This window comes from Pipistrellus kuhlii, unplaced genomic scaffold (assembly GCF_014108245.1).
Source record: "Pipistrellus kuhlii isolate mPipKuh1 unplaced genomic scaffold, mPipKuh1.p scaffold_m20_p_7, whole genome shotgun sequence".
NCBI classification, from domain to species: domain Eukaryota; kingdom Metazoa; phylum Chordata; class Mammalia; order Chiroptera; family Vespertilionidae; genus Pipistrellus; species Pipistrellus kuhlii.
In genome coordinates this window covers 31,531,250-31,556,442 of record NW_023425573.1, presented here as the reverse complement: position 1 = coordinate 31,556,442, position 25,193 = coordinate 31,531,250, and the positions used below count along the sequence as shown (strand labels likewise).

General features: G+C 37.5%; 1 protein-coding gene across 3 annotated transcripts in view; it reads right to left on the bottom strand.

Annotated features, from left to right (window-relative positions):
- The window catches only part of PDE1A (phosphodiesterase 1A), a 229,912-nt gene that overhangs the window by 168,946 nt on the left and 35,773 nt on the right, over positions 1 to 25,193 (bottom strand). Inside the window, exon 1 of one of the 3 annotated variants that reach the window (XM_036421947.2) lies at positions 12,937 to 13,458. The exons of the other annotated variants lie outside the window; for them this stretch is intronic. Within the exon in view, the coding sequence (XP_036277840.1) occupies positions 12,937 to 12,989 (53 nt within the window). The 5' untranslated portion in view covers positions 12,990 to 13,458. Of the gene's footprint in view, positions 1 to 12,936; positions 13,459 to 25,193 lie in introns of those variants that run through there. 3 annotated transcript variants of the gene reach the window in all.

Genomic DNA, 25,193 nt, shown 5'->3' with positions numbered 1-25,193 from the left:
CCATTACAGTTATATAATAGGACATTTAACAGACCAAAGTAAATTATCACGTGTTCTCTGGATCATATGATTCACTGTGGTGACTGTACATAGATTTGACATGTAACATGTGACTCAGTTACTAGGAATTTTAGAACATAATCTCTTAACCAGGAAACTTTGCTGCGCTTCTCCAAGTATACATGAAAAGTGACAACCAAGGAAAATATATTGGGGTCAGACTATCTAGCAGATAAATAAGGGAAGAGAGGGAGAGAGGAAAGGAAGGAGGGAGGGAGAGAGGGAGGAAGGGAAGGAGAGAAGAAGGGAGGGAGGGAGGAGGGAGGGAGGAAGGGAGGAGGGAGGGAGGGAGGGAGGGAGGGAGGAAAGAAAAGAAGGGAGGGAGGGAGGGAGGGAGGGAGGGAGGGAGGGAGGAAGGGAAGGAGGGAGGGAGGGAGGGAGGGAGGGAGGGAGGGAGGGAGGGATGAAGAATCGAGCAGACAAACTAGCCTAAGCAAAGTGAATTTCAGAAAACTAAGAGAGGGATATTTTGGAAAAAGTTATCAGAACAAGAATTGTGTACATTGGAACACTAATTTCTGGAGATACTAATAAGCATTATGTAAAAATAAAATGTGTTTTGGGGAAATATTGGAGTACACAAACTTAAGTTTTATTGAAAAATTCTGATATGCTTTCTAGTCTCTAAGAGGAGAGTGAATGTGACAGGCAGTATTTCCCAAACATACTTAATGCTTTTGTTCAGAGTCTCTCAGGGGAATGATATTCTATGATGAAGTAGTATTTTGGAAACATTGAGCTCAAGAGTTCAGTTTATCAGATTTGTCAGTTTTAGCAACAGTCCAGATGGGTGAGTCCATGCTCACAACATAAAAGCAGTATGGCCCTGGCCTCACCAACCCAACCCTAGCCAAACTTTCAGCCACACGTCCCTCCACAGAGAGCAGCTCAGTTCTAAGCAGGCCAACAGAAATTGTCTCTAGCTCCCAAAGTCTCCGTCTCATGCAGTTCTCTCTTCCCAGGTTTCTGCTTGGACTCTACCATCTTCTTGATGTTCTTTTCTTCTTCATCCACTTGCCTGTCAAAATCACTTGCAACCTTCAATGTTGGTCCCCAAATATTTCTCCCTTGTCTATCACTATAATTCATATGTGCTTCAGATTAGGGTAATAGTTCTCAAACTTGGATGTACAATTTAAAATATCTAGAGTGTTGCCAAAACCGGTTTGGCTCAATGGATAGAGCGTCAGCCTGTGGACTGAAAGGTCCCAGGTTCAATCCTGGTCAAGGGCATGTGTCCTGGTTGTGGGCACATCTCCAGTAGGATGCGTGCAGGAGGCAGCTGATCAATGATTCCCTCTCATCGATGTTTCTAACTCTCTATCCCTCTCTCTTCCTCTCTGTAAAAAAAATCAATAAAATATATTTTTTTAAATAAAATATCTAGAGTGTTAAAAAAAAAAATTAAACTAATTCCTGTGTGTCATCCAGTGATTTTTATATACAACCGTCACAAAAACCCCAATGATTATAAGACATAGTCAATGTCGGCAAACACTGCTTTGGAGTTCATAGTAGCTTATCTCTACAATTTTTAAACCTACATTCGAAAAAAAGGGGATTTAAGGTGTTTTATAGGAGAAACTTAACCCTCTTTTTATTCATAGGACCCCTGGATCCACAGATATATTTGAATGAAATAAAAGAAAAAATGGCTTCTATTTCCAATGATGATGCTAATCTCATTAAAAGTTTTTCCAAATTACTCTGATCTTTCATTCTTATCACATGCAGATTATATCATTCAAGAAGGTAGCTCCCAAATCTATGACTGGGCATAAACTGGCTAGCATGTAGAAATATATCCAAGCTTTCCACTCCCAGGCCTATTACATCAGAATTTCTGAGGTTAGGTCTTCAGAAGCTTGTTTTGTTTTGCAAACTGCAATTCTAATGTCAATAGCAAACAGATTCATTTCCTGAACCACTAATTTAAAAAAGAGAAATTATGTAATTTGTGGCTTTTATGAAAACATTTACTCATTGTAGTAATCTTTGGGAGGGTTCAGTAATAGTAAACTGTCATAAGTCTATCCCACTAAAAATAAATTCTAGAGAGGACACATAATAGATGAGACTCAAATATGATTTGGATGCTTAAAGAAATATTATTTTAATATACTATTTTCGAGACCTCCTTTCCATGTTTTAGTTTTAGTGGCATTAAAATTGAATTACCTAAAATTATATAATTCATTATATTCAGCTTCCATTAAAATAACTAATTTTCTCAAGTCTCTTATCATGATACTTGTTATACATCCAATCTCTAGAGGACATGGGACAATGTGGGAGATCATTATAGTGTAATAGCTGATTTTTTAGGCAATTAGGTGAAACTTTTTTTTAACTTTTAACTTTTAAAACTTTTTTAAAACCTGGAATCTCAGGTATGCCATAATCCTAGAGTCAGGTGAGCCACATGTGACCTCTCAGCCACATGAAGGTCAATCTGCAGAACTTCACTTCCTGTTAATACATGTTTTTCCTGTCCTCACTGCCACCCAGGTATCTTTAACAACATGAAATAAAAATCAAATTGCGTACTATCTCTTCAATGACTGAATGAACTAGGGAAGAACTAAAGGAAAGAAGAATTAGAAAAAGCATAAGAGCCTTCAGAAAGCATTAATTGAATCAATAGATCCTATTGTATATTCTTCCTATTAGTAATGCTCTCACACTTCAACCCTGGATTTGACATGTGACTTTGATTTTTTTCAATGGGACAATAGCAACTTGACTCATTCAGACTCAATCAGAACCTTGAAAAAGTATGAGTCCTGCTTCCTGTTTGAGATTCCTGTTATTAGCCGAGAACATGTCCAAGTTAGCCTGCTGGAAGGCTATGAGCGATACAGGCAGTCCTCCGGTTACATCCGACTCGAAGTACGTCATTTCGTGGTTACGTCGCCATCTCCCACTTATATATATTTAAAAAGTTCTGTCATTTTGACATATGTACATATGTGCTTTATGTTTTTTATTATTTTCCAGAGGCCTGGTGCACGAAATTCATGCACGGGGGGGGGGGGGGGGGGGGAATTCCCCTCAGCCCAGCTTGCATCCTCTCCAATCAGGGACTGCTAGCTCCTAAATGCTCATCTGCCTGTCTGCCTGATCATTCCTAACTGACCCCCTGCCAGCCTAATCACCCCTAACCACCTCTGCCTGCCAGCCTGATTGCCCCTAACCGCACCCCCCCTGCTGGCCTGGTGGCCCCCAACTTCCCTCCCATGCCCGTGTGTTCACCCTCAAATACCCTCCATGCCAGCCTGGTTGCCCATTACTGCCCCCCTGCCAGCCTGGTCACCCCTCATTGCCCCCCCCCCCACCTGCTGGCCTGGTCACCCCCAACTGTGACCCTGCTGGCCTGGTTTCCCATGCAGCCTGCTATTCAGTTGTTTGGTTGTCCCTCACTAACCTCGCTGCCGACCCGGTGACCCCACACAGCCTGCATTTCAGTTGTTTGGTCATCTCTCACTAACCCCCCTACTGGCCTTGTGGCCCCACACAGCCTGCTGTCTAGTTGTTTCAGTTGTGATGGCTTTTTATATATTAGGATTTACCACAAATAAAGGTCAGGAATTGTTATCTTTCTTTTAATTTTTTTTTTTTTTTTTTACTGTTTCACTTCATTACTGCTGTGTATGTGCTCCATGTGAATAATGTCAGTGCTTATGTAGGTGGGTTCTGACTTACAGTGAAAATCACATTACCTTACGCCATAGGGACAGATCTCCAACGAAACCTGAGGACCTACTGTACATGGAAGAAACCCAAGTCATGCAACCACGGTCTTCCTAGACCAGCCAACCCATGATCCAGCCACAGCTGAGAAAGCCCACTGAGATCAACAAAGTTTGGCACAGATCACAGAACCACTCAGCTGATCTGTAGACTCTTGTTGTTTTAAGCCACTATGTTTTAAGGAGATTTATAAACAGATATAGCTGATATAATTGTTTTCAGTGTTTGAAAGGCAGACCTGTGAAAGACAGTTTGTATCCTTCTCATTCCAGTTCCACTAAGAGAGGGGGGAAAAAGTTGAATTGATTGGAAGACAGAGTTCCATTTCAGAAAGTCCTTTCTAACAAGTCGTAGTTGTTCAAAGTTGGAACAGGCTATAGACCTTGCATTGCCTGATTCTGGAATTATTCAATTTGGAAGTAACATTAATGCATTTTATTCATTCAACAATTACATATTTATTCATCTATTCCTTTACCACTACAAAATTATATTCAGTACAAGTGTGTTGTAGAATATGTTATGTGGTTTGTTTTTTATTCTTTAATATTAGAAATAAGAACCAAGTACTCATCCCTCTAGTAATCCTTTTGGATGATGCTGCCAGGAATTTCAGTCAAGATTTACTGGCCATGATTCATGCTGAAAATGGAGGGTGGCCATTACATGGACCAACTAAGCTGGATTTTGTTTAATCTTTCAGCAGTTTTAAATATGTGAAACTAGACTTGACTTGAGGTGGTGATCAAATAATACAATATACAAATGTGATGGTATCTGGAGATAAAGCCATTGGAAGATGATTAGGTCATTAGGGTGGAGCCCTTATAAGTGGGATTAGTGACCTTTATGAAAGAGACCCCAGAGAGTTCCCCTGGCCTTTCTACTATATGAGGAAGAACAGAAAGAGCCATCTAAGAACCAGAAAACCAGGTTTCAACAGACACCTAATCGGCTGGCTTCTTGATCTCAGATTTCCAGCACTTTGAGAAATAAATTTCTGTTATTTATAAGCTTCCTAGTCTATGGTATTTTGTTATAGTAGCCCAAATGGACTGAGATTTAAGAGGTACTCAGAGTAGTCATAGAGACAGAAAATAGAACAGTGTAGTAAAAACTTATGTGGAAAGATAAACACTAAATTCTGGAGAATGGTTAGAGAAGAATAAATAGGAATGAGAGTAGGATGATATTTGTGGGGGTTTCCAGGAATTGATTATTTTTTTAATGTTAAATATGACAAAATGTTATGATTGACAAACCTGAAAGAAGTATGAAAGATGATTAAGATAGGTGATAGATAGATGATAGATAGATAGATAGATAGATTGATTTTAAAAATGGAGCAGTGGTTACCAGGGGCAAGAGATGGAACAAATATGGAGTTAGTGTTTAATGGATATAAAGTTTGTTTTGCAAGATGAAAAGAGTTCTGGAGATGGATGGTGGAGATGGTTACACAACAATGTGAATTTCCTTAATGTCACTGAACTGTATATTTTAAAATGGTTAAAATAAAAATGTTTGCCAAAACCGGTTTGGCTCAGTGGATAGAGCTTCGACCTGCAGACTGAAAGGTCTCAGGTTCAATTCCGGTCAAGGGCATGTACCTTGGTTGCGGGCACATCCCCAGTAGGGGGCGTGCAGGAGGCAGCTGATCTATGTTTCTCTCTCATCAATGTTTCTAACTCTATCCCTCTCTCTTCCTCTCTGTAAATAAGTCAATAAAATATATAAAATAAAAAATTTTTTAAAAATGTTTGTCATATGTTGAAAGAAAATTGAAACCAAACGCTTTGAGTTTCCCATCTACCACAGTTCCCAGGACTCCTATTTCATACATTTAAATATTGACCTGGTCCCTGTAGGCATTTAAGTTTGAAGACTGGGTTAATGGACACACCTAACACACATTCTACCAAAAGTTATGGAAAACACAATGATGAATTCAACATTTATTTTAGCTTTAGAAATCTTACAGTTTTATAGAATTGCTCCCCTTTCTCAAGTAATTAAAATGAAGTGTCAAAAAGAAGCAGAAAAAACGATAGGGGATCTCAGAATGAAAAATAATTGGGAGGTAACTGGACTAAGCAACAAATGCTTAATTAATGCCACAGAAATTAGCAAGAGTCTCTTTTTTCTTCTCTCTCTCTCTCTCTCTCTCTCTCTCTCTCTCTCTCTCTCTCTCTCTCTCTCTGTATGTGTGTGTGTGTTGTTGCTGTGCTGCTTCACAAAGACATCACCACTGGAATAGTTAGAACCTTCATTGGAGAAGATATGTAACAACCAGATGCTCCCAGATTGTCACATGCCCCTACTATGATCCAAATTTTAATTTAATAACATAATTTACAAGTGACTTGACTTAATGGGATTTTCCTTTCCTTCCTCAATTAGGACTCAAAAATTGCCACATAGAAACAGTCCTACTGTTTTGCATTACCAGTGTTCTATATAATTTGCTCTAAGCTCTTTGATCCTTAAAAATGTCAAATTCAGTATTAATGTTTTTAAAGCTGAAGTGATGATTTTTATTTTAAAAGCCCATGAAGTATGATGCCTATAAATAATTGGTTAATAAATATATAATTAATATTTAAATGCCTGTTTTTACTTAGTAAACTTCTAAAATTAACATCCCAAGATCCTAAACGCTATAGTCACCAAAACACTAAAAAATGGACACCAATTTGACTCAGAATTAATGCTTCTTCATAACAAAAAAAAAATGGCTTCAATGGAGCAGGCTTGGGATGTTACAAAGGTAACAAATCTGGAAGCTTGAGCATCTATTCTTTCAAATGCACTGTGACTTGCCCTATACACTTTCAGCAGCCCCAATACAGGAAATGTTGGATTTTCCTCATTTAGATCTCATGTCCAAGTGGCCTTAATCAAACACATAAATAAACTGGAGCTTTCCCATGAGAACTAACAAAATTACGTCATGTCTAGTGACAGAACTGAAGAGACCGGGTTTATAAATACTGCAGGCTTCTTTAACTTCATTCCATCTCTACAAACCTATGGGTCATCTTTAACCTTATTTTTATTATTTTACCTTGCTTTCTACCTAAACACTTTTTGTAGCAGGCTATTATTTCAAATATAAAATTTTCCAGATGGTATAAACCACTAAATTATTCCCAGTAGAACATCTTTCTTAGATAGTCTTGATTTTGCTAATCTCAAACATTACAAACCTTGGAAATGCTATTCTAAATCATACTAATGTCCAAGATAACTGACCTTCCCTAGCTTACAAAATAAGATGTGCATAGCTACTGAGTTAAAGACACTTTCCTGTATTTTAATCTATTCCCTATCCCTGGATCCATAACAAAAAAAAAAATTATTAATTATGGATTTACTACTTCCTCATGGAGTTGCTCTGAAGATTATATGTATGGAACTGCACTAAAACATACACTAAGGTTTTGATGAACAGTAGCCTTTAGTATTAATATTAATACTAACTGCTGCTGGTGGTGGTGATGATAATTTTTGGACATAATTTAAATTTGTGATGATTCTGTGTGAATTAATACCAGCAGAAGTAAATTATTTGCTGCCTGACTTTAAAAAAATATATCAAATTATACCTTATCTGTTTGTAATGGACACTTAAAAATTAGAGCTACTCTTAACACAACTGGAAAAAAAAAAGCTATAGCAATTTCTGGTTATTTCTTTCATGTTAAACATTACCATATGCCTTACATTCATATGTGTTTGTTGTTTCGCTTTGACCTTTGTAATCTATTTTAAAGATCAATCTGTATCTGTTTCTTGCTTTATGTCATGCAATGAATGACTCTTGACCAGCAGCATTAACATCTTGACCTAGATAACAAGAAGGTTAATTTTAATAGCCATGTTTGTTATAAAACATATTTTTCTTCTAACTAGCATTGTATCCAATAGTGTCATTAACTTCAATTTCATTTCACTATGTCTATGTTCTAAAAATATTTTTCACTTTTATAGCAAGAGGAGACAACTTAAATATAATTACTTTTCTATCAATTTTCCCGTACATAAAAAGCATCATTTATATTTTCTTAAAAAAAACAACACTGCATTTCCAGTATGTGACTATGTAACCATTGCAGATAAGTTCATTTTCTTTTTTCTCTCTCTTTTATTAATAAGCAAATTCACAATCGCTTTTATCTTAGCGCCAAAAACTGGTATTATTTTTTTATAAGTACAGTTGGTATTATATTTCAGATTTTATTTACACAGCACTTTTTCCTATGAGCAATTCATTACATAAAAAAGAAAAGATGTTTAATACATTATACTACTTCATCACCTCAAATGTAATTTTTTTCTATGTAATAACTTTTCACTCTGATGACTATGTTCTTAATATATTTCTGTCTAAAGTACATATTTTTTGGTGAGAGGAAGGTGTTAAAAGGGGGACTTAAGTCAAAGAATGTCATAAATCTTTAAATATTTATGAGACAAAAATACCAATGTCCAATATTATAATTTCTTTAAATTTTGAAGTGACTTTATGTTTTACATTTTGTTTATACTTTTTTATTGTTCTTGAAACACTAAAGGACAAAAGTCTGAACATCTGAATAACTGAATACTATCAAAACACCTTGCCTAGAAAACTAAGTACACAGTGTCAGTCAGGTGTTCCACCTCATCCATTGATATGTGAACATCTAAAATGTGCTATAGTCCCCACATATTAGCAACTTCTGGTTTAGCTTTGACACTGATGTCAATACATTGAACTTAAATGTGGAAATAAATAAAAATGATTACACTCCAACAGGTGTAAGATTTTAAATATGTAATTGGTATTTTATAATTTTCCTCTATAAAGCATAGATCACAACCCCAAAATGAGAATGCAGACACAGCAATAAGGTTACGAGTCATCCCTATAAGGTCCACCAACCAAATCAAGATATGCTTTTTTTTTCCTAGGCTTTTTATTTCATCCCACTGCTTTCTGCATCTCTCTATGTGAAGGGACTATGCCTGCCAAAAACACACTCAGAATTCCTCTGCTAACAGATACTTGTAAAAATAAAACTTCTTTAAAGGCATAAAGAGACAAAACAGCACGTTCTGACTGCATTGAAGACAACACGATTTTCATTCCTTCTTGGGCCCTGGCAGCCATTTGACTTGCACTGTCTCCGATCCTGGATGCACAGACCAGATCTCAAATCCAGGGCTGGTGAGGGCTATTTGCATGATTTCATTTATGGCTTTTTAGTGCAGCTTCTAGTGGAAAGTCACCACAAAAATAACATTTCCGCTTTAGAACCCTGAAGGGTTCAAAAGGCTGTTGTTCCAAAGAACACTAAATATGGTTTAACATGTAAGAGAAGTTCCAATTTATTTTTTAAATTCACTTTTCCCCTTCCTACCTCTAGAAAGAATTTCATGCAACAAACAGAAAATGAGGCCCATATTACAGAATTTGATAAAATAGCAACTCAAATAGGAGGAGATAATTATAACAAAAACCCAGACTCAAACTCTTCATGGCAGTGAAATTCAGATAGGAGATTTTTTTCACTGATGCAATTTTATTAGGAGAAAGAGATATTTCTTGTTTCAAGTGGAAGGTTGATCTATCCCATGGGAATGTTAAAAGTTCACTAAGCACTATGAATATGCGAAATATGAAAGTGTCTTCAGCAATTGTTTTATGGAAGTTCTATAAAGGTACTTCACTTGAAGAGTGCTGTAAATTGTTGAATCTATTTATATAAAGAGATAAATCATGATTACCAGAAATAAAACTCTGTAGTAATACAGAAAAGGGTGTTTTTAAAGTCTAAAGAAATGTGTCTCTATTAGAGGCCTCCAGTATCAAGTGTGATTAACATCTTGAATTTTAAGGATCTGTATAATTTTATTTTCTAAGTGAAAAGCGAACTCAGTGGTGTTGAAAATATATTAATATACATTTTGTGATAGTGGAAAATTATAAAACATGAAGTGTTTCTCTTAAGTACAGGGGATCATCTCTTTTCAGTGCCAGAAGGTCTGCAGACAGAACCACAAAGCATGGTCAATGCACTATGTATGCGCAGGGCTGAGTGGTCTCACTGGTCCCAATGTTCCCCCTGATCATGCATGGGAAAGGTCACATAAAAGCCCGCCTTGGCCATAAAGGAAACTTGACTTTGTTCCTGGCTTCACAGACCTGTTGTAAAAATATATATTAAAATTTCCACAAAGGACTTTTAAAATATAGGTTTGGTATCCTAACTGGTGAGATGAGTTTGGAATCAGCACTGTAGGAAGGACAGACATTCTTAGAGGCAGAATCTAAACAACATGTAAAATTCCTCCTAGTCTCCCCAGGATCGTACCCAGCCATGGAACTTCAATATTCACCATGTATTCTAAAACCACTCAACTAACTTTCTAACATTTAAAGGATGACTTTTACTGTATGACATTTAGGGAAATTATGCTAATGAAGGTTGATATTCATTCAGTCTCAAAATTAAAATTTTAAAAATCTTGCTTTTATCTGTCTCAATTCACTGAGTCATCGCTGAAATATGACTCTTCCATTGCTATTTCCCAAGACATCGCTGCCTCCTTTTCGGCGCCAATCTGCCTGTGCCATAGTGACCTGAGTATATGTTAGAAGGTCCCGGGAGGGCAGCTACAGTTTGTTTTCCTCCCTCTTATCTAACCTCCCCAGATTCATAGCCCAGATTCTCGATACTTGTTGTCAATCAGAGAAGGCCAGGTGGACTGAATGAAAGCTGTGGGTTCCGCTGCAGGTGAAAGTAGCCTGTATTTAGAAATCTGAATGGTGTCAAAATGTCAGATATTTTCCAAAATTTTTCCTTGACTGATTTAATGACTGATATTTTAAATGACTTGTTTATAAATAGCCAAGATACTATTTTCACAAGATTTCTGTTCCACTGGTAGCTAGCACATACAAAACAGACAGAGATTTGCTTACCAAGTGGAAGTGGGACATAAACAAGTACATGGTGAGAAGGAAAGGTCTGGCTCATGGGTTTCTGACCAGAAGGCAGGCCTGAGGAAGATGTCTCAGTGTAAAAGGCTGGACGGTCTAGGGAGCCCAAGAGGAGAGGAGGCTGGCAAAGTGAGGCATGGAATAAGGGCCAAAGATGCCAAAGGCAAGCTTAAACCACTTCCCAACTTGCCCAAAAGTACAACTGGCTTTCAGAAAGCCTATGCCATTTATTACTGAAGAACAGCCCCGAACTGTCTCTGAAGAATTGTGCCTGGTCATTTAAATCCTTTAAAATAGTCCCCCCATCTCCTTTGTCTTCGTCACAATCAGACCCTATCAAAGCAAAGCCAGCTGTCAACATGGTGTTAGACCAGCCAGCCCCTCATCTGGCCTTAACATGTTTTCAGTCAAGGACTGCTTCTCCACTTGCTTGAAACAATTGCTTGGGTGAAAGTATGTCCTCTTTAGTAGCTACTTTCTCTCCTAACTCAACAGGATCATGAAGCAATCATTTGAATTTGCCAAATTTTACCCTAATTATCTAGGCAAAAAAAATCTCAGCTTCCAAAAAGGATCTGTTTTTATATAAAAAAAAGAACACAGTGAAGTTGCAATTTCGCAGTGAATGGCACCTAAGCCTATAATTCATCAGGAGCTAATAAGGATGAAGGACCACCTGCCTCATCGCACCAGCTCCGGTGGGGTAATACATTAAGGTGCTGGCTAAGGGGGTCTGATTTTATCCGACTCAATGTTGCCTTCCTGTAGGTCTGCAGGTGCCCACCGCGAGGGGGACCTTGGTGGGACTGAATTTGGAATCATCTGTGCACCTGTCACGTCTTTTATAATTCATACAAGCCCTCGGAAGAAAGTAGAAGTTAGTAACATAGAACTGGCACGACTTTTCAGGAAATGTGGCAGATGGACGCACATTCTGGGGGTCATTCTGAATTTTTGGTTATGACTGCCATCGCCATATAAAATTTACAAATGCATATTTAAGTCGACACAGATTATGATATTAAATCCACATGTATAGATTTCAATAAAATTTATCTTCAAGTGAAGGTTATAAATGGATTTGAGCAAGGATTTGTTTTAAGCAGTAATAAAGCATATTGTTGCTATTAATAATACTATACTAATGTTTAATAAACACATAAAAATGGCCACATTTTATATAATTATATTCCTCCAGGCCCCCCTCTTATTCATTATATAACCACAGAATGCAGGAATTCCAACCATAAACTTCTATTATCCTGTATTTAATTCCAGATCAAAGCCAGTGACTGCAACTTGACTTTAACATTTAATATTGCTAACTTGTAATATCTCTGCTACGTTTAAGATATTATTTTGGGGGAAGCCCAAAACTGATATACAGTTAACTTGCTTTTTAATCTTCTGTTTTAAGAGGCAGAACTTGTTTTTTTCATTGCCTGGCTACTTTAAAATTCTTAACTCACATTTCTGAATTCTAACGTACCATACCAGGTAACTAAAGAACCAAGTGTGAAAGAGTCAATGAAGAAATTGCTGCATTCTCAGAAAGTGTCCCTCCTCACAAAAGAAAACCTTAACTCAGTCCACTGTACTGTATCTATCCCAGCCAGAGATTCCACCATAGTGTAAAGTTTCTCTCATTGCTCTATTGTTTCCTTAACTGCTCTACAAATACTCCTGAACTCGCTGTATACTGTACCCTCTTGAATGGCAGCTATCAAGTTCACATTTGTCTCCCCCCACACACATTACTGCAGAAAGTTCCAGCACTGGCAGCACAGAAACCTCTGAGAGCAATCAGATGAGAGAACGAAGCACAGTAGCTCCCATAGAGGACTGAGCAACCATTAGAAACAGTGAGGGTTGCATAATGTTTCAAAAATTTTTTTCCAGGGCTAATCTCTCGTGTGCTTGAATGGCTAATATGTTTTTAAATATGTTTTGCGTTGATAAGAGCTTGTACACGGAGTTTAAGAAAATAGAAGGGCTCCTTTGGTATGCATGAAGTTACACTTTAGACACACATACTCTATTGCCTTGCGGTAGCTTAGTGCCAGAATTCCCAAGTTTAAAACGAGGGAGAAAAATAGTTTCTCCAGATAGCCCTGAGCCACCTGGGTTGTAGCCTTACTTACCTAAAGATGGGTCTTTGGAGATGTTTCTTCCTGATTGTGACATGGTCATCCATTTAAAGGTGAATGTTTAACTTCTTCCTGGAAGCCACGCCAGAAATCCAGGGAGGGACTGTGGAAGCTTATGCTGATCTATTGTGCTGCGGGGAGCCAGAGGGAAGAAGTGGTTTCCTCTTTCTCTTTTTGGGTGCTGGGAGAAACTTCCCTGCTCTCTGCCAGCTGAGCAGTGTGTCCATAGAGGCCACATAAGACAGGCACGTCGGGGCACTCCCCCACAGAGCAGGGTGTGCAAAAACCTCCGCGAGTCACTCTGGCACAGGCGAGAGAGGTGCAGGGAACCCTCGGGGTCAGAACAAAACAAACAGGAGACTCCCAGCCCCCGTGGCACCCAGGCAGGAGCCCCCTAAGTTATCGCAGCCATGAGAGCACTCCTTCCACATGCTGGTCAAGCCCTGAAAAGCTAAGTCCCTCCCTGCCTTTAAAACAGCCTGTTCTGAGGCTCAACTTTTTTTTTTTTTTTTTTCTTCAAAATAAAAGTTGTGCAGCTGGTTCAGCAGTCCCATGTGAGTACCCTCTGAAAGTTTGTTCTGTGAAAATAAGGACTGTTATACAAATTAATGGAGAAAGCCGGGCTCAGGCTGTGTGGCTGGCTCCGCTTCAAAAGGGATGATAATTATTTTACAATCTTGCTTTTACTAACACTGCCTAAAGTATGGCACGACTCATCATTTTTGGCATTCGTAACCTAATAACCTACACTTGGCTGAAGTCAGAGATGCCATTTCAACTGATAGAAGGCCATGTGAAGCTGGCCAGAGCTACAAAAGCTTAAAAAAACACACGCAAATTGCTCAATTCTAACAGTGACATTGTACCCAGATAATTGTACTCAAATGTGGCTTTCCAGCTAAGAGGGGACACTACAAAAAAAGATATGGAAAAACACACATATGCACACAAACTTTTTTTTAAGTCCCCCAAACTCCCTTGGAACCTAAGGTTTTTTTTACATTAGATGATCAAATTTGAATTTATAAAAATAAAAAGAAAGGAAAGTAGATATGAGAGAGAGAGAGAGCTGTGGACAGCTGAAAATAAATGACATTAAAAATGTTTTATTTGGAAGACTTAGGCTCACACTGAAGGAACTCTTGTTCTAGTTACAGATAAGGCAAATCGTCATATTTTAATATAACTTATTTTGGAGAAAGTCCTGTTTTTGAATCACTAACAAAATTTCTACTCAATCAACAGTGTCATGAAATTCCAGGCCAAAGGTTTGGTATGTAATAAAATAAACCATCTCAAAGCATGACTAAATGTATTTTTTTAATTATACATGTAATAAATGGTGAAACACCTGAGAAACACACATGCCTTTAGTTAAATGATTCATAAAAATAAGAACCAAATGTCAAGGAGGAAGGATATGACCAATAGGATCTCAATCTGTAGTTAGTACTCTCTAATCCCACAGGAACAATAACTTCTCTCCCAGAAGAAAGAGAAAGGAGGAGAAAAAATTACCAAAATATTAAATAAAGTTAATAAAAATCAGATTTTAGCAGTTCTAATACACACCTTTTCTCTCATTTTTCTAATGAAATCAGCCTGAGAGATCTCTGAACTAAAAATAAAGCAAATGGGTTCCAGTCCTAGTTCCATCATGAATACACTGGGCTATTGTGGGAAATTTTTTTGACTTATTTGAGCCCCAGTTTTCTTGTTTGTAAAATGAAGTTATAATATTAATTGAATTTTATCTTCCTTTAAGCTTTAATGGTACTAAAGTACAATTTCAAAATATGGTTAGTTCGCCAAAACCGGTTTGGCTCAATGGATAGAGCGTCTGGCTGTGGACTGAAAGGTCCCAGGTTCGATTCCGGTCAAGGGCATGTACCTTGGTTGCGGGCACATCCCCAGTAGGGGGTGTGCAAGAGGCAGCTGATCGATGTTTCTCTCTCATCAATATTTCTAATTCTCTATCCTTCTCTCTTCCTCTCTGTAAAAAAATCAATCAAATATATTTAAAAAAAAAAAAAAAAAAATATATATATATATATATATATATATATATATATATGGTTAGTTTACTTCTTGTAAAGGAACTAACATAAAGATAATGACTGATATTTAAAATAAAACACATTGTACAAAGTTATAAATAAGAGACTTATAAATAAAATAAAAGATAACTTTATATTATATTTATGTAGATATTCCATATTTACATAATGATGTTTAAATTAATGTTCCCTTCACCATCAATAAACATCCAACCAGTAAACATGCGTGGGATACTGATGCTAAATCTGGAGACCATCTATATGCAAACTGATACTCTGACATTTGGGGCAAATGCTTTGTTATAACCATATGCTTTAGCTCTCTTTGTATAATAAAGTATATTAGTAATAACATGCTTCACAGGTCTTCTGAAAGCAGCTTTGCATTTATGGATGGCATTCAATTGTTGGACTCATGGTTCATCTATATTACTATAAAGTTAACATAGATACCCCTGAGGGAGGGACAAGCCAAGAGAATAATAAGCCCATCAACTTTTTAAAATTAACTTTCATTTTGTTTACTTTTGAATTTAAAAAGTGAGATGCTTTCTCCATTAGTATGATAGAAGGAACTCAAGACAAATACTAGTAAATATCTAGCCAACATACAGTTCAAATGACAAGAAAGTAAGCAATCCAACTTGAGGTTCAGAGGCCTAATTATCAGCTGCAGAACCTCAATTAATTACAGGAAATCCATAACACCTTTGATTACATTAGGTTTATATTCTTTTTGTTCTTAAGGCTTAAGGTAGAAAGCTTAAATTCCCATTTACAACAAGCACTGTATTTAAACCCAATCTTAGAACCTAAAGAGCCATGAGAAAATACCAGTATGTTAAATATTCTCTTGGCACAAAGAAAAACACACATTTCATAAATGTTTTGATTAATTTTCTCTCAAAGAGAATTTAAATTTAATATTGAGAAAGTTTGCCTTATTCAACTGAAATACAATATTCAATAAAATGAAAGAATCTCAACTATGGTTGCTTAAATTATAAAAATATATTTCTTAAATTAACAGAATTTGTGCACGGGTTGGGTCCCTCTGGGTTGCCTGCAGGGATCAGGCCAAAACTGTAGTCCAATGCTGCCTGCAGTTCCTACCTGCCGCTCCCACTCACCCTGGCCCCACTGTGCCTGCCATGGGCTCACGCCCAATTAATTGCCAGCCATGAGCCCTGCATCTGGTGCTCTCCCAAAGGGAGTGGCCTGTAGGATCAGCTGAAACCATCTCTCCAACATCCCCTGAGGGATCCGGGAGGGCACAGGCCACGCTGAGGGACCCCACAGGTGCACAATTGGGCCGGGGAGGGACTGTGGAAGGGCTCCAGGATGTGCCGTCCCATCTCACTCAGTTCTGATCAGCCAGACCCCAGCAGCAAGCTAACCTACCAGTTGGAGCAAGCTAATCACTAGTAGACAGTGCATGTCATAGCGACTAACCAACCAGTTGACTGTCTGTCCCCTGGTGGTCAGTGCATGTCATAGCAAGCAGTTGAGCCTCCTTAACATATCATTAGCATATTACGCTTTGATTGGTTGTTCGGTTGTTCTGGCTTTTGGTCTATTTGCATATTACCCTTTTATTATATAGGATAAGTGCCAACAACACATGCAAAGGTGTAAAAATCATGTAATATTATGCCAGCCCAACAACTGAAAAATGACTGTATAAGCTATCATTTTACCACACTATGTCTAGGCAAATATGTCTGAAACAAAGTGTATGCTCTTTTGTTCCAATATTATGTCATTAAATACAATAACATAAGTTATAATTTAAATGGGTTTAAAATTAAGTGAAGAAGTGGGAAGAAAATGCAAAAAAAAAAAAAAAGGATCAGATGGTATTTTAGGTTTTATTATTATATACAAATGATATATTTTAAAAATTTGTAAACGTTTTTACTTCTTTCTCTCTTGCCTCTCTACCTTTCACCAAGAGAAGAGCACGCCCTGTGTATGATTAGAGACTCTCCTAACCTAAACTCTAGTTCAGTAGTTCGAAATCTTTTGTTGACACATTATATGTGATGAAACCCAAAACTGTAAAATATAGGCATTGCCATAATTTTTTTTTTTTTTTTTTTTTACATAGCTATACATATTGCATCAGTAAAGTGAAACACTACTTGGTCAACTTTACCATGAGATGAATGGCAGGGTGTGAACTATTTCTGATGGACCAACCATAAGTCTATCCTTTTATCACTGGGCCAGAAACTATTACATATACATGAATGAGAGTGGCACTGTTTAAAAAGATAACTTAAAACTGATCTATCCTTTCAAGGTTAGTCATTCAAAACCTTCAGTATTTTTTTTCCATTTAAACAAATTTTCTGCTATATATTTCACAACTGATTACAAAGTTAGTTGATAAGTGGTGGAGCTAGAATTTGAATCCAGATGTCTCATTCCTAAACTTTTACCCCTATTTAGGTTGTTATGTTGTCGGGCAGCATGCTACCGAGTCACTTGGGCTCTTTCCGGACTACATTTCCTATTCCATGAAGGAGAAGCAACTAGCCACTCTAATGGGTATCTATTCTTCTAATCCTCAACCCTACTTAAATATCATTTCATTGTAGGTTACGTCCCCAAAGCCAGCCTTAGGAAGGGCCTACTTATATGGAGGTGAAATAATCAATGAATATTTCTAAGATCTGAATGGAAATTCTGTCCTATTACAAAGAGCCCTGGACTAATGACAAGGAACAAACAATTAAATCCCAGCTCTAGCAGCAATTTTCAGCTCTCTGCCCATTTGTTTCCTTAAAAATCAAACTAAGATGTTGGGCCAAATGACCTCTAAGATCCTTTTCAGCTCTGAATTTTTATGACTTTATGACTGGCACCATGAAAAAATGTCAAGTTATTTAAATTTAGTGTCCAAGCAAGAATAAACTCTGTAGTCATTTTAGTTTTTCTTAATCGCAACAAGGTCATCCATACCACCATTTTAGCCTCACTGTTGTGAGACTAAAAATATAACAAGCTACTATTCAGATGTGAAAATAAATTGTAGAACTTTGTTTTTTCTAACTAAGCTTTTTTCCCCCTACAGCTTCAACTTGGAACTACTTTCACTGGAATGTAAGCTACAGCAAGATAGAGATTAGTGTCTGTTGTATTCCCTGTGCATAAGAGACACCCAATCATAATTTATTGAATGAATGGCCACATGACCAAAGTTATTGTAGGGGAGCAAATTTTGCCCCCCTAAAATGTATCTTCTTGGCATGAGGATTATTTTAGGTTGACTCTTTTTAAAGAGCAAAAGATTCAGAATTTTTTCTTCTTACATCCCCCTTAATTGCCTAAAAATAATTTAGTAGAGAGCCTATTCCTGGAAGAGATCTATCACCAGAGATAACTACAAAGAATATGAGCCAGATGTAGTAGGAATTGGTTATAGTTCTCTCTGTGTCCCATTGTCTCTGCATGGCATACCAAACATTTGTTTATGAAACATTTGCTCTTGCCATATTCCTGTGAATTTTTTTCTCTTTTTTCAAAGCCCTAGGCTCCTACCCCTACTCTTTAGATCAGGACTAGTATATAAGCTTCATTTGCCTGACTACCTATAGGTTTCATATTCTTATGCAGTCCCCATATGTGCAAAATTACATTTGTTCTCACCTGTTATTCTGTTTTATGTTCATTTGATTATTAGACCAGCTAAGGAACTGAAAAGGATAGAAGTAAAAATGTTCCTCCCTCACATGCCCACGTTATCTTTTTGTGTATTCTTTTTCTAAAATCTCAGTCATATCTGATCATTGTTCAGTCTCTCATGTTTCCTCCAAATTACTGTTTGTTTGTGTTTTCAAGAAGTCATCTGATATGGTTTGAGCTAAACCATATCCACGGTTTGGCTCAGTGGACATAGCATCGGCCTGCGGACTGAAAGGTCCCGGGTTCGATTCCTGTCAAGGGCATGTATCTTGGTTGCGGGCACATCCCCAGTGGGAGGTGTGCAAGAGACAGCTGATTGATGACTCTCTCTCATTGATGTTTCTAACTCTCTATCCCTCTCTCTTCCTCTCTGTAAAAAATCAATAAAATATATTTTTTTTAAAAAAAGGCATCTGAGTTTATAGGAGATGGGTTTCTATGACTCTGTAGTGACTGAAGAGAGATAGCCTCAAACCCAAACTTGCAGGTACCTTCTCTCTTCTTTGTTTTCTCTGGCCTCTGCAACAATGTCCCTTGTCTTTTGGCCATTTGGCTCCCTGTACACATCTACGGCTGAAATCTGTGCCTGATGTTGTTCAGTTGGCTCAATCTGTGATTGTCCCTTTCTGATGGAGCCAACCTTAGCCTTCACTGATGCTGCGGGACACTTGAAGTCTTAGTCACATCTTCCATCTGGCTCTCCACCAAAGCTGTTCACCTTCTGACTTCCCTAACCCCTGGCCATAGGCACGGTAGGCTCATGACAGATATACTAACCCCATATCAGCTGACTTCTGAATTGCCCACGAGCCAAGCAGGACTTCTTGTGCCCGCCATCCCACACAGGCACTGAAGAAGGCTTGGGACAGGCCACACCATACCACCGTTTTTATTCTGCTGTAGCTAACTCACTAAATTACTGGGAAAATACTCTGCTTTAAGCTTATATTTTCAACCAAACATGCTCCCTAACTTTGTAATTTCAGCTCAGAGGTAAGAGGCCAAAAAACTTTGTCCATTTTTGGCATAAAGTACCTTTTATCTGGGGTCCCTTTTTCAATATTTCACCAGGGCCGAAAAGGTACCATATGCTTTCCCCATCTTCTCTGTACCCTTTATAGTTTATTAAACTCAATATTCAAATCTATGACCCTGGATCATGTAAGTTAGGCAGCACTTCAGAATTTGGGAAACACTTTTTTATGTTCACAAAGTCTGGCCTTCAGAAATACGGTCCCACTAGAGGCTCAATGTTTTATTTAGGTGTGCAAAGCCCTGCTTCTTATTGTCTTCACTTTTATCTGTGATGACATTAATCTTACGCCCTGCCAATGCATGAAGCAGCTGGATGCCTCTGGCTGACTGGGAAAGGTAAGATCATATTCATATTCATCAAAATGGAGAAGAAGAAAAAAGCACATTATCCCAATTATTTTATGAAGCCTTCTTACTCATTTTTTTCAGTGAGTAAACTATACACAATATTAACGTGCTGCCTTATCTGGTTCTCACCTTCCTATACCCCTGTCTCAAAACCCTGATTATTAGGCTCATCCCTCACTAGACATGCTGGTATTTTGTTCCTCAAATACTTCACAGTCTTTTTTGCCACTTCTGAATATACTGTTCCCTCTAATCCAAAATGCTTTTCCTGATGCTCATTTCTCAGGCTTCGGCTGCAGCTTCATCTCCTAAGTGAAGTGAGTCCTCTAACAACTCCATCTGAATGTCATATGTCTACAATACTGTGATCCTTTCCCTCAGAGAAAACATTATAATCTGTGTCTCATAATAGGTGTAATTTATTTATAAATGTATTTGTTTCGTTAGTGAATAAACCCATTCTGATGAATGCAGTAACTGAGGAAAAGATCAGAACATCTATCTCTTCTTGACTACATTAAAAATAAACCTAGTCAAATTATACTGAAAATATATTTTTCCTCATATGTTTGTCTGTAAAAACCTAAAAACAGATTCTCACTGATATCTTGCAATGTTTCCAAATATTTTCTAATACTTATGTATGTGCTTCATCTTGAAATATTTATCATTATACTTCAAGAATTCTACATACCTGAGGATAAGTACAATGGGAATATTAAAACTGACAATGCAATTGAGAATCGCTTGTTAAATGGTTCTCAATTTGATTAAAAATATTTTCTACCTTACAGGCAAAAAAATAAATTCTATCCAGTTCTAGGTTATCTTGTGTTATGTGTCAGCCTTAAAGTTTATTTGCCTCTTGTTCAATAATAAAATACAACAGAGTGTTTATTTTCTTAGGTGAATGAATAAAAAACTGAGTTTATAGCTTTAAATAGCAATGAAAAATTGTTCCCTAAACTGGCTAACTCTTCAGCGTGTGTCAGAGCTGAGCTTTTTACTGCATAAAGCAGGAGACATTCCTCTTTGTCACTGAAGTGTAGAAGCAGGTCAGCTAAAGTTTGATTGGCTCCAATTAACACTCCTACAAGTTCTGACAGCCATCAGTGCTGGCAAACAACTTCCTTGGAATGTGTGACATTCTGTGAAAACATCAACAATAACAACAAAGGAAATCATTTAAAACAGATTCTCTTGTAGCCAAACACCCACCCATCACAGCTCAATTGAATGAGGGTAATTGAGCAACATACAAATCTACTATAAAAGGAAATGACTTTTGCATAAGTGGGTAGTTAAATAAACATTGCAAAAAGAGACCTCCTTAATATAAAATTTCCGAGGTCAGAGGACCAAGAAAGAGATGGTTGGACAGGGGATTGAAGGATGAGTAGAGATTCTGTAAGCAGGCAAAGAGGAAGGCCAAGCAGAGTGCATCAGCCCTGAGCCCCAGGCAACCACACGTTTTGGAGGGCACAATATGGTGGAGCAGTGTGCTGTGGTGCCTGCCACACCAGCCTGCAGAGTTTACAGGCTCGCACCATCACGTAAGAAGAGACGTTGTGGTTAGAAAAAGTAATCAATATGACATCGCAGGTGTGGGTTTTTTTGTTTGTTTGTTTGTTTTGTTTGTTTTTTAAGGAAGGAGATCTTACCATTTGCAACATCAATGGATATGGATCTGGAGAGCATTATGCTGAGTGAAGTAAGCCAAACAGAGAAAGACAAGAACCATAAGATTTCACTCATATGTGGAATCTAATGAACAAAATAAACTATCGAGCGAAATAGAGATAGATCCATAGAGCATAAGCTGACAGTGGTCGGGGTGGGAGACAGCAGGGCTAAGGGGGCTGGAGGTTGTGGAGGGATTGAGAAAAAAAGAAAAAACTCATGGACACAGACCACAGTGTGGGGATTTCGGGGGGGGGGGGGTTTGAGGGATATGGGAGAGTGGAGGAGGGTGTAGGGGTGATAAATGGTGAGACTTGACTTGGGGTGGTGAACACACAATATAGTGTACAGATGGTATGTTATGGTATTGTGCACCTGAAAACCTGTATGTTTTTATTAACCAGTGTCACCACGATAAATTCAATAAAAAGGGAGAGAAAAAGGAATGTGGTTCAGAGGTTTCCATTATTTCCAAAACATGCCAAAAATGTTCTTATCCACAATTATTTAGTCAGTGGGAAGTTGTCCAAAGGTACCCTGTTTCCCCGAAAATAAGACAGTGTCTTATATTAATTTTTTCTCCCAAAGTTGTGCTAGGTCTTATTTTCAGGGGATGTCTTATCTTTCCATGCGCTAGGTCTTATTTTCGGAGGATGTCTTATTTTCAGGGAAACACGGTAGTTAGTTGCATGCTGAGACTCATTTAGTTTCTCTGCAGCTCTGAACCCAGGCTCTGAATCCCATCACTAAATCATTAACTTAGCTTCAGCACTGAGTCATCCTAACCAGCTTTCTTCCATACTTTAAGCATGGTTTCAACATGACTAAATTCAATTAGTAGTTGGTTTTGTTGTGTGTGTGTGTGTGTGTTTTTTAAGTCTTTCTTAAGCTTCCAGTAATGCCTATGAATAAATGTGCAGAACTACCATCAAGAATGAATTGAATCAATGTCAGTAAATGGAAAATTCCTAAATGCTAACCTATTGACTCTCTGAGCTTTTAGAATTAGACAGCAATAGAGATAATCATGACTCACACTGACTTTGAATAGAAGCAGCTACTCAGTTTGCCAAGCTTTCAATAGTTCGGTGATAGGTTCTGCATAATGACTCAAATGTATAAAAATGAGTCACTACCCCGTTACCTTTTTAAAACACAAATGAGTTATTAGCAGAAATAATAAATACAGACCACATTTACTTGTGCCCTTACATCCATTCACGCCTCATTTTAGCTTCAGCTTCTCTTTCTGCATCTACTGACTTTTCCCCATTCCATATCCTTTGAAATGATTGATCTATCCTTTGCCACACTAACCTTCTTGTTACTATCTTACTTTTCATATAAATATATCATTCACATAAATTCTTCTATCATATGCGATAGTTACCATATGTGTACATTCATTTAGTTAAACTCTAGGTTTAAATTCTATACAGGATTTAAACCGACCAGCAAATGTTTCCCCAAGCCCAACACCAGACACGTTATCTACTGCATCATGTGACGCAAGGCCCAATCCTTAACAGAATATTGGAAATCAGTCTGTTTTAGAAGTTCTGCACCTTTTTTAACATTATAAACTACCATCCCCTCTCTGGGGTCAATGGCAATCTTCCCTCGTCTTTTCTTTTCTCCAGCTGGCCCAGGGGAAGGTGTGGGAGCAAGAGAGTTGACATGTATTTATTAGTCATTTGCTACATGTTAGGTACAATCGTTTATATTTCAGTTAATTCTACATAACACACTTGGAAGGTAGGTCCTCTTACTTTCAAGTCACATTCAATGTAACCATTCCAGAAAAATTCTATAATTTGCCAAAGTTTACACATCTTGTATGTTACAATAATAGGATTTGAATTCAGTTCTATTTGATACAAACATCTTTGTCTTACTAACACTGTCTCTCTGTGATCATAATCTTAGTTTTAATAGCAGCCTTAAGGAAAAAGGCATCCTGATGGACTGTATTTTTAAAAATATAATTCTATGATCATTTGAATTAGGTTGAGTTCTAACAACAATTCAAACTTGATTTCAGAGACACATTGATTTAGATAATTCTCACAATAGAAGATTCACTCATTTACAGATCAGAAACCAAAAAGAATAAAAAAGCAGAAGATGAAATATGGATGCTTTAAACTTTATCATTTGTTTGCTGTATAATCCTCATCAAATAAAAGGGGATAGACAAAATTTTGGGGTAAAACATTGCTGAGAAACTCCAGAAAAAAATCATGTCAGAATAAACATGTAAATGAAGCTGAGGTTATATCTCCAAAATACAGAATGGATCTCCAGCACTGAGGTGTGTGTCTATACTATAATATAATATAATTCCCTCTTTAAAATCATACCCACAGAAACCCATGCCATTAAAAAAGTTTATTAATTAAAATTGTTTATCCCCTTTTAAAATCACATTATGAAATATTCATCTTCATAGAAAAGATGGCTGGATGGACTTGTAAAGCTCAGAGTTGCCTATGAGATTACCTCGCTCCTATATCCCACTACACGGATAATATTGGTAACTGCTGCCATTTACTGAGCAGGTACTATGTGCCAGGCACAGCTGAGTACTCCACAAGCCCTATTACACTGAATTCTCCTGACAACAATTAGTATCTCTATTTTAGAGATGGCTAGTATTGAACAGCTGGGAATTACAAAGCAAGGATCTGAGCCCACCTCTGCTTTCCCCCATAGCTCATGAAGTAAAATGCTAGTGCCACCTATGACGGGGGCCATCTAATATAATTCACTTCAATTCCCTTCTTCTGTTCCATCATTTTATGCTTTTATTTGCACTTTCTTCTTTTGCTCCTGTTTCATAAATGATTTTTTTTTCAATGATGGGCTCCAAATGTCATTATTGATTCCAACCTTCTTAAATGTGCGAAGATTCTGAACTCACTTTCCTAGGTGTTCTACAAATACAACATTCCTGCTGTTTTGAATGTACACATTGTTTCAATATTTTTTTACCTTGAGGTAATGACCTGCTTGTTATAAATAGAATCACAGACCTTCAAGGTCAAGTTATTCACCCTCCCAACCACTGCAGAATTATTCTTGCTTTTTCTCTCAAAAATGGCTTATCCCCTGAGCTGGAGGAAGTGAGTCTGCTGTTCACTTGCTCTCCATCCCCAAGAACTTGTTATAACATGAGAATTTTATCTTGTTCAGTGTTTCCTGTGTTAGGGATAGAGGCTTTTCTTATACTAACTTCTTTAGCAGGTATAAAAACAAAGAAACAATCTGTTCCAACAATGAAGGGGAAATTGGCTGCATTGGGCTTATTGAGGAGTGATGTTTGGTCGCCATTGTAGCCATTGCCAATGCATATTCAATGGGGAAATATACTAGATAAATTTTTGCCTTATATATTACCTTTAAACATAATATGACTTAATTTCACTGGTCAGTATGACAAAGAAT